At 51.1% G+C, this 9,772-nt stretch overlaps 1 protein-coding gene across 1 annotated transcript; it reads right to left on the reverse strand.

Annotated features, from left to right (window-relative positions):
* Window positions 1-4,938: 4,938 nt before the first annotated feature.
* On the reverse strand, window positions 4,939-9,481 carry LOC127029026 (guanylate-binding protein 1-like; the record flags this gene model as incomplete). Its single annotated transcript, XM_050914695.1, has 8 exons — window positions 4,939-6,380; window positions 6,532-6,725; window positions 6,856-6,958; window positions 7,084-7,296; window positions 7,873-8,153; window positions 8,457-8,699; window positions 8,816-9,018; window positions 9,334-9,481. Coding segments are annotated over 8 exons (1,565 nt in total), but the record flags the coding sequence as incomplete, so codon positions are not given.
* Window positions 9,482-9,772: the final 291 nt, after the last annotated feature.

A 9,772-nucleotide genomic window follows, 5' to 3' on the forward strand; every position in this document is an offset into this window, starting at 1 on the left:
TAATTCCAAGCTGCTGGCTCCATTATCCCAGCATCGGAGCAGCCAGGTGATAATGTGCTCACCTGGACGACGGCTGAAGTCTTTTCGCATATCTCACAGCTCACTCAGGGATAGGGATCGGGTGATTACCTCTGGTTCTGCCTCTTCCTCCTGTTCTTGTGATGGTCCTGGTTCACCTTCATCCCTTACTAAGCGAACTGATTTTTTTGAGTATTTCTTCTTCTGTATCAGGGCGACTGATACTGCCAGCGGTTGATTCTCTGGTTGAGCTGCATCACCCATCACCAGGGTTTGAGTGGCTGCAGTGCCTGTTCCCAGGGTCTGAGTAGCTACCATGCTTGTTGCTGGGGTTTGAGTAGCCACAGTGCCTGTTGCAAGGATTAGAGTAGCTACAGTACCTGTCATGGAGGTTGATTTCTGGGTGGTATTTTTAAATAGTTGTTTAACCCTAAAGAAGACCTGAACCACATTCAGGAACATGCTCCTTCCTAGCAATAGGATCATGCTGAGTTCAGCATCCCAAGGATATTCAAAATTTGCAAACTCCTCAAACGCTATTGTAATTAGCCTGGCAGAGAAGGGGAAGATGTGGGAAGATGTCTCCCCCATAGGTTGGCTCCCCGAGGAGAAAAGGTAAAAAGTGTAATTATTAATAGTTTCCAGGAGATAGCACCCGAAGTACAGAGATGGCTCCTCCATAGATTGGCTCTCCGAGGAGAAAAGGTAAAAGGTGTAATTATTAATAGTTTCCCATAGATGGCTCCCGAAGTACAGAGGTGACGGCGATGCTGAGTACAAATACCAGATTAGTTTCACGACCTGCGCTTCTATTACATCATGAGCTGGTGTTACAAACAACAACTCTAGCCCAGTTCCCACGGGTGATAAACAGCACAACGGGGAGCATATACTGCAAGTAAGGTATTACCTAACATAATTTTAAGAACAACCACACCAACTTTGACAGCAAAAGAATCCACATTGTGACCAGTGACTATTAAACCCGTACAGTGAATACTTATAAAAAATTTGTTTTAACACACTCTGATCTGATCTGTCGTTATCTCAACCCTTCGTGCCCCACATTGGATGCCAAAAAGGACTGTCGTGGTTTGACCCCAGCCAGCAACTCAGCACCACGCAGCCGCTCCCTACTCCCCCCCTCCCAGTGGGATGAGGAGGATCAGAAAAATGTAGAACACGTGGGTTGAGATAAGAACAGTTTAATAACTAAAGTAAAATAAAATATAATAATAACAATAAAAATTAAAATATTATAATAATAATAGTAATGAAAAGAAATATAACAAAACAAAAAAAAAAAAGAAAGAGAGAAATAAAACCCAAGAAAAGACAAGTGATGCACAATGCAATTGCTCACCACCCGCTGACCGATGCCCAGTTAGTTCCCAAGCCGCGATCCGCCCCTCCCGGCCAGCTCCCCCCAGTTTATATATTGAGCATGACGTTCCATGGTATGGAATACCCCTTTGGCTAGTTCAGGTCAGCTGCCCCGGCTCTGCTCTCTCCCAGCTCCTTGCACACCTGCTTGCTGGCAGAGCATGGGAAACTGAAAAATCCTTGGCTTAAGATAAGCGCTACTTAGCAACAACTAAAACATCAGTGCGTTATCAACATTTTTCTCACACTAACTCCAAAACACAGCACTGTACCAGCTACTAAGAAGAAAATTAACTCTATCCCAGCCAAAACCAGGACGGGGACTCAACCACTTCCCCGGGCAGCCTGTTCCAGTGCTTGACAACACTTTCAGTGAAGAAATTTTTCCTAATATCCAACCTAAACCTCCCCTGGAGCAACTTGAGGCCATTTCCTCTCATCCCATCGCTTGTTACTTAGGAGAAGAGCCTGACCCCCACCTCGCTACAACCTCCTTTCAGGTAGTTGTAGAGAGCGATAAGGTCTCCCTTCAGCCTCCTTGTATTGGGTCCGGCTGAGATGGAGTTAATTTTCCCCGTAGCAGCCCTCATAGTGCTGTGCTCTGTATTGGCAGCTGGAAAGGCGTTGATAACACACCAGGGTTTTGGCTACTGCTGAGCAGTGCTCCCACAGCATCAAGGCTGTCTCTCCAACATTCCCCCCTCACCGATAGGCCGGGAGTGGGCAAGATCTTGGGAGGGGACATAGCCAGGACAGCTGACCCAAACTGACCAAAGGGATATTCCATACCATATGATGTCTGCTCAGCTATAAAGGTGAGGAGAAAGGAGGAGGAAGGGGGGGCATTCGTTATTTACGTTTGTCTTGCAGAGCAACCACTACGCGTACTGAAGCCCTGCTTCCCGGGAAGTGGCCGGACATCGCCTGCTGACGGGAAGTAGAGAATAAAATCTTTTCTTTTCCTTTGCTTTCATGCACGACCTTTGCTTTTGCTTTATTAAACTGCCCTTATCTCGACCCATGAGCCTTTCATTATATTTTCTGTCCCCTGTCCAGTTGAGGAGGGGGAGTGATAGAGCGGCTTTGGTGGGCATCTGCCATCCAGCCATGGTCAACCCACCACAGGTCTCCCCTCAGCCTCCTTTTCTCCAGACTAAACCCCAGTTCCCTCAACTGCTCCTCATAAGACTTGTTCTCTAGACCCTTCACCAGCTTTGTTGCTCTTCTTTGAATGCTTAGTTTTGACTTTATTGTATTTATTGCTTATAATCATTCTGTATATCAAAGTTTGGTGAAAGATGAAACAAATTATGTCAATCCAACATGCAAAACATATGCAATCAGCTGTGTATCTGAAATGTGTATGTGTATGTGAAATGGTATGTAATTAGCATAATTAGCTTAAGCTAAGCAACTTATCAAATAATTGCACGCTTACCACTGCTCTGCAATACGCCACATATTTATGACATAAAGGCAAGAGGTAACCGTACTACCACTCTATGAGTCGATAAAGTGGGTTGACTGTAGTCACGGGGTGGAGAGTGATGGTTGCCCTCGACTCAATGTGCGCTCGCAGCCCAGAAAGCCAATCGCATCCTGGGCTGCATTAAAAGCAGCGTGACCAGCAGGTCGAGGGAGGTGATTGTCCCCATCTACTCAGCTCTCATGAGATCCCCGCCTGGAGTACTGTGTTCAGCTCTGGGGCCCCCAGCATAAGAAAGACATGGACCACTCAAGCAGGTCCAGAGGAGGGCCATGAAGATGATCAGGGGACTGGAGCACCTCTCCTATGAGGACAGGCTGAAAGAGTTGGAGTTGTTCAGGCTGGAGAAGAGAAGGCTCTGGGGAGACCTTATAGCAGCCTTCCAGTACTTCAAGGGGGCCTCCAGGAAAGATGGGGAGGGACGCTTTATCAGGGAGTGTAGTAATAGGATGAAAGGTAACAGTTTAAAACTGAAAGAGGGTAGATTTAGATTGGATATTATGAAGAAATTCTTTACAGTGAGGGTGGTGAGACACTGGAACAGGTTGCCCAGAGAGGTTGTGGATGCCCCCTCCCTGGAAGTGTTCAAGGCCAGGTTGGATGAGGCTTTGAGCAACCTGGTCTAGCAGAAGGTGTCCCTGCCCATGACAGGGGGGTTGGAACTAGATGATCTTTAAGGTCCCTTCTAACACAAACCATTCTATGATTCTATGACTCTATGACTCCTTGACCAAACTAGTGGTAGTTTGGTTCAGGCTCCAAAGGAGGTAAAGGTCTAAGCCATAACCGGGCCAAGAACTTCTCTACCTCCAATCTGTTCTCTGAAAACCCACAAAGGAACAGAGTGACACAGCAAGCATCGATGCATATGAGCCTGGAACACCGATCATGCAATTAACACATGAATAGCTAGTGGCTTTTCCAAGACTCATTTGTCAAGGAACAAAGAAGGTTGTGGGTACAAGGAGTCTCACGCATACCTTTTCCATCACGTGTAATTTGACTACAAGCCAACCACTTTATTCATAGAATCATAGAATAATTTAGGTTGGAAAAGACCCTTAAAAACGTCAAGTCCAACCATTAACCTAACACTACCAAGCCCACCACTAAACCATGTCCCTAAGCACCATGTCTGCAGGTCTTTTAAATACCTCCAGGGATGGTGACTCAACCACTTCCCTGGGCAGCCTGTTCCAATGCTTGACAACCCTTTCGGTGAAGAAATTTTTCCTAATACCCAATCTAAACCTCCCCTGGTGCAACTTGAGGCCGTTTCCTCTCGTCCTATCACTTGCTACTTGGGAAAAGAGCCCAACCCCCACCTCGCTACAACCTCCTTTCAGGTAGTTGTAGACAGCAATAAGATCTCCCCTCAGCCTCCTTTTCTCCAGACTAAACAACCCCAGTTCCCTCAGCCGCTCCTCGTAAGACTTGTGCTCTAGACCCTTCACCAGCTTCGTTGCCCTTCTTTGGATGCGCTCCAGCACCTCAATGTCTTTCTTGCAGTGAGAGACCCAAAACTGAACACAGTATTTGAGGTGCGGCCTCACCAGTGCCGAGTACAGGGGGACAATCACTTCCTTAGTCCTGCTGGCCACACTATTTCTGATACAAGCCAGGATGCTCTTGGTCTTCTTGGCCACCTGGGCACACTGCTGGCTCATATTCAGCCAGCTGTCAACCAACACCCCCAGGTCCTTTTCTGCTGGGCAGCTTCCCAGCTGCTCTTCCCCCAGCCTGTAGCGTTGCATGGGGTAGCAGGAAAGTCATTTCAGGGGCTGGTGCCACTGGGGTGACTGCCTTTGGACCAGCCCCTCTGTCCATAAAGAACTCAAAGACCTCTACACCTTCACGTTACTGGAATGGCTGGTGCCCCTGCTTCTTCTCATGGTGCAGCTGAAAATTTAATTCCCTGTAGGGAAGAGGGAAACCCCTTTGTCCATGAGTGTCATGGGTTAATCCCATTAGACAGCTAAGCCCCACACATCTTGGGGGATGGAGGAGAGAACGGGAAGGGTAAAAGTGAGACAACTCATAGATAAAGAGATAAATACAGTTTAATAGGTAAAGCAAAAGCTGCGTGCACAAACAAAGCAAAATAAGGAATTCATTCACTGCTTCCCATCGGCAGGCAGATGTTCAGCCATCTCCAGGAAAGCAGGGCTCCATCACGCGTAACGGTGGCTTGGGAAGACAAACACCATAACTCCAAACATCCTCCCTTCCTCCTTTCCTCCCTCTTTCCCCCAGCTTTTATTGCTTGAGCACAGTGTCATATGGTCTGGGATACCGCTTTGGTCAGTTGGGCTCAGCTGTCCCAGCTGTGTCCCCTCCCAACTTCTTGCCCACCCCCAGCCTGCTCGCTGGTGGATGAGAAACAGAAAAGGTCTTGATGCTGAGCAGGCACTGTTCAGGGGCTTGTTATCAACAAATCCAAAACACAGAACCACACCAGCTGCTATGAAGAAAATTAACTCTGTCCCAGCCAAAACCAGTACAATGGGACACACGCCTCCCATGAACCCTCTACAGCCATCTCCCGCTGTATCACCCCAGACACCCGTGGGAAGGGGCACTTGGGGATCTCTCGGTCTGAAGAAAGGAAACGGGGAGCAGCATGGAGACAGGGGGAGCGAGCAGAGAGCAGAACAGCCCTGTGGGGAGAACTTCCTCACAGCTGCAAAGTGAGAAGAGCCTTGCTAAGGACCAGGGTGGGAACAGCTACCTAGCAGAGAATGGCTTTCATCCACTGCTCCCTGGGTCATGGGCTCACTCCTTCTGGGTCACTCTGCCCAGGACTGATGCCAAGCAAACCAGGCAGCACTCACCACCTGGATTCCTCGTTTACTCACAACCTCCATGCTGCTTCACGCTGCTGCAGTAAGTGTGACCCTAGGACATGAGCTTAAGCTCTCTCGGGCATGTTTCCCATAGCCCTGGTGAGGAGGTCTCTAGAAGAGGTGCGTTAGAACCCCCAATGACATGTTCTGAGCATGGCAAAATGCTCCCAGACCTGCCTGCTGGCCTTATGGTCTTTCTGTGCCCCAGGCCACCCTGGCTTTAGATGTTCCCCATGCCTTCAGACGAGGTGAGAGACCAGGTGCTCTGGGAGGGAAGAGGAGAACATCTTCTCCTGGAGGAGACATGCATGAAAGCACTAGATAGTGCAGTACAAGTGAACGTGGAGGTCACTTCCATACCCTATGGCAAAGCATCTTGCAGGAAGGGCTTTCAAAATTTCACAGAATTATACGTGAGGACACTACACACCTCTCTTACTTTGTTACTACAGGGGTTATGAAGAAAATCTTCATGGTCTCCAAAGGCGAAGTATGGCAAATATCAAGCTTAACAGTATCGGTACCATTACACTGATCCAGGACATGAACTTGTTCCTGCTGCAGTGATATTCCTCCTCCAGTCTACAGGTCGCCATTTGTAGTTGGGTGGCTTTTTCACAGAAGCCGTCCATGAGCAACGCACTCCCCTCCTGTGAAGACAGTCAGGTTGTCAGTAAGGGCATGGTGCATGCAGTGAGAGGGGCCCAGAGCCAAGAAGCAACGGGAGGGACCCAGCTGGGACCCCTCTGCCATTCCTGCCTGCTAGCCACATCTTGGCACCTGCACTCTCCCACTTGGTACCTTTGATTTATGTCTGATCATCTTCCGGTGCTCCTCCAGCTGCCTCACACAGTAATGCTCCAGCTTCTTTCTCAGCTGAAGCGTGTGCTCTTCGTAGCTGCGTAACTGGCCCTGCAACTTCTGCTTGTCTTCAGCCTCCTTTTTCCTCTGGACCTCCCTCTCCTGCTCAGCTCTCTCATACTGGTCTTGCTCACCTGGTGACAGAGAAAGAGAGGTGTTGCAAGGGCAGAAGCTGAGCCCCCAGGCCCCCAAGGAGTACTGTTGACCCCCTCCATCAAGCTTGGCCCTCTACAGGCAGTGGCTTTTCTCCAGCCCAGAAGTTACTTTTCAGCTCCTTGTCCTCCTCTGTCAGGGAGAGGTCTGTCTGGAGGATGCTTTTGGCCAGAGTCTTTCTGCTTTGGAGGAACTCCTGCAGGACAGCATCAGCCTGTAAGACCACAGGTAGAAGAGGAATCAAGGGGAGAAACAGCAGCTGGGGAGGAATGGTTTCTTGGGGGAAGGGGATGGGACATGGAGCCTCTCCCCTTGAAGGGGAGCTGCTCTTGTTCCTACCTCCACCCCCTTGCCAGGCAGTTCCCAATATTTCTCCACCAGTGCCTGCTGGTCTCCTTTGAAAAGCTGGTAACCCCGTGACACACTGTAGACACCCTCACTGATTCGTCTCTCCATGTGTTGGGAGAGGTCCCTGAGAGCAGCCTCGCACTTGTTGCGGGACGCCTGCTCGTTGTCCATGCAGAACTTCACCTTGACTGCCTCTACCTGGCGCTGTCCGGAAAGATGCAGAGGGAAGGCATCAGCCCAGGCTGGGCTGCATCCCCCGCTCTCATGCTAGGCAAAAATCAAGCCAGGTCGACATGGGAATTGGGATCTCCAGTCTGTGGGGTAATCGGCTGGGAGGTGACAGATGGGGAGGGCATTCTGCACCCACAGACATCTCTGGACCAAGGTGCACAGGAGCAGAGAGCATGCCAGGGACCACAGGCTTCACAAAACACAGGGACAAGAATTAGTCAGCAGGACAGGGGAAGCGTGGAAGGCTCCAGGCTTCCAGCCAGGGCAGAGACACATCTGGGCTGCAGCAAGAGAGGGGCAGGGCTGAGCTTCGTCCCCGTTGCAGCACAGCTTTTGAACCCAGGGAGAAGGGGTAGTGCAGCAGGGACTACTGCCAGTCTGCAGAGTGTGAGAGCAGGCGTTGGGACTGAGTCTCCTCTGGAGAGGGCACAGCAGTGTCCTCTGGCAGGAGGCAGGGAGATCCCTGTCCCCCAGGACCATGCTATTTCCTCAAAGCTAAGGGGATGATGGTGTCCCTGGGGGATCCTGGCTAGGCTGGGGACCACCTACTATGAGCTCTGCCTGGAAAGAGTAGATGTCCTCCTCGAATGCCCGTGCCATGAACAGCTCCAGCGTCTCCCGCTCGCACTGGGTGTGCAGCTCCAGCAGCTCCTGAACAGTCTCCGTCGGCAGCTTCGCCCGCTGCTCCATCAGATCCTGGTACAACGTCACAGCCTCTTTCACTGCTGCTGCGTTCTCAACCTGTGCCAGGGCGAGCACCGCGCTCTCCAGGCATGGCACTGCCCCGCTCTGGATGGCCTCCACGTAGGTCACTGCCAGTTTCCCCAGCACTGCCAAGCAGGACCAAGGATGAGAGATCTGCAGCCTGAACAAAACGCAGGCTCCCGTTCGGCCCTGGGTCCTGCCATATCCCTGCTGCCTCCCTGCCAGAGTCTTCCTGAACAACTTCTCCTAACTCTTTCCCACCCCGCCTGCAACATTATTCCAAAGCTCCCAATCCAGAAGCAGGGACAGCAGCCAGCAGAAAAGCTCTCCCTTTCCCCACCTGCATCATTTGAATCTGCATCTGATCCTTCCCCAGACACACTCCCAAGAGCTGCTGGCCATCCAACCCTCTGGGCAACAGTACTCACAGTGCCCTGTTATGATGTGGCCACCAGGGATGGTCTTAGGTGGAGACTTTTCCCAGACGTGGCTGCAGAATTTCTCCACCTGCTGCTGGTATTCAGGATCAAGCTCATCATCCTCAAGCTCCTCCAAGCGGACCAGGTCCCTCTTGCTGGCCGGTTGGTCAAAAACAAAGCACTTGCGATCCGGAAAGAACTGGCGGATGCATTCCCGGGGCTGGTTGTAGCGTTGGGTCTCCGGCTCGCTCCCTGTGGGGTAAGAGGACACGGAGCAAGTTCGCTGGGCTTGGGCTGTTGTTGAATTACACTGAAATGCTGCTGTGTCTGGGGCTGGATGTCTCCAGCAGCACAGCACCATTCTCTACCAGCCTTTAACTTCAGTGCGTTCTCCAAGTATTCGTCCTCAGAGATTTCCTTCCCAGCCACCTTCAGCTGCAGTGTGAAATCCCGGACAGCCCAGATGAAACTCGGGAAGAAGAGGACAAATTTCTCTGAATCCTCCACTTCATCTTCACTCTTATTGGGTGCTGCTTTCAACTTGACATGCTCAGTCAGCTTCACCACATAGCTAGGGAGCTGGCTAAGGAAACAGGGACCTCAGCTCTGAATGCAGGGGCATCGCCACCCTGCAACCACTCAGCACTTCATGGGGAAGAGAGGAGACTCTGCGGGGACAGAGAACAGCCTGGAACTGCCAGAAGGAGGAGGGAAAAAAACCCTCAGCCCTGAGGTCCACGACACGGGATTCCTAAGGACTCAAAGCACATCACTGGGCACCACCAGAAGGTTCTGCAGCTGTTTGAGGACCGGGGATTTGTCAGCCCCTAGCCCACCACACAGGGAGAGGAGGGCATCCCCGGTGCTGCTGTCCCACCAAGGATACTGCAGCTGGTCCATGGCTTGCTGGTCAATGGTGCCTCTGCTGTTGTAGATCAGGGTGCTGGAGAGCAGTATGGTTAGCACAAAGATCCATGTGTCGTTCCTGGTGTCGCCCTGGAACAACAACCCTTGGCTCTTATCAACAAGACCCCCTAAGTATGAGCAAAGCACCACATCCCAGACCCTGAATGCCCCTAACCAACAGGCCATGGCAAGACCAGGTTTTGGAGAGATCCACCCCCATGCCATCGCCATATCTTTCTGTAGCTGGGCTTCTCTTCAACCCTTAACTCTCAGGGTCCCGCAGACCTCTATCAAAGTGCTTCCTGCGCTCCTCATTCCTCTTCTGCTGCACTTTTCCAGAAAAGCAGAGGAATTGGGCAACTTGTCTACCCCAGCCTCCTTTCCCATGGCCTCTGGCTCTTCCCAGCACACAGGCTGGA

Source organism: Gymnogyps californianus, unplaced genomic scaffold (genome assembly GCF_018139145.2).
Source record: "Gymnogyps californianus isolate 813 unplaced genomic scaffold, ASM1813914v2 HiC_scaffold_62, whole genome shotgun sequence".
Classification (NCBI taxonomy): domain Eukaryota; kingdom Metazoa; phylum Chordata; class Aves; order Accipitriformes; family Cathartidae; genus Gymnogyps; species Gymnogyps californianus.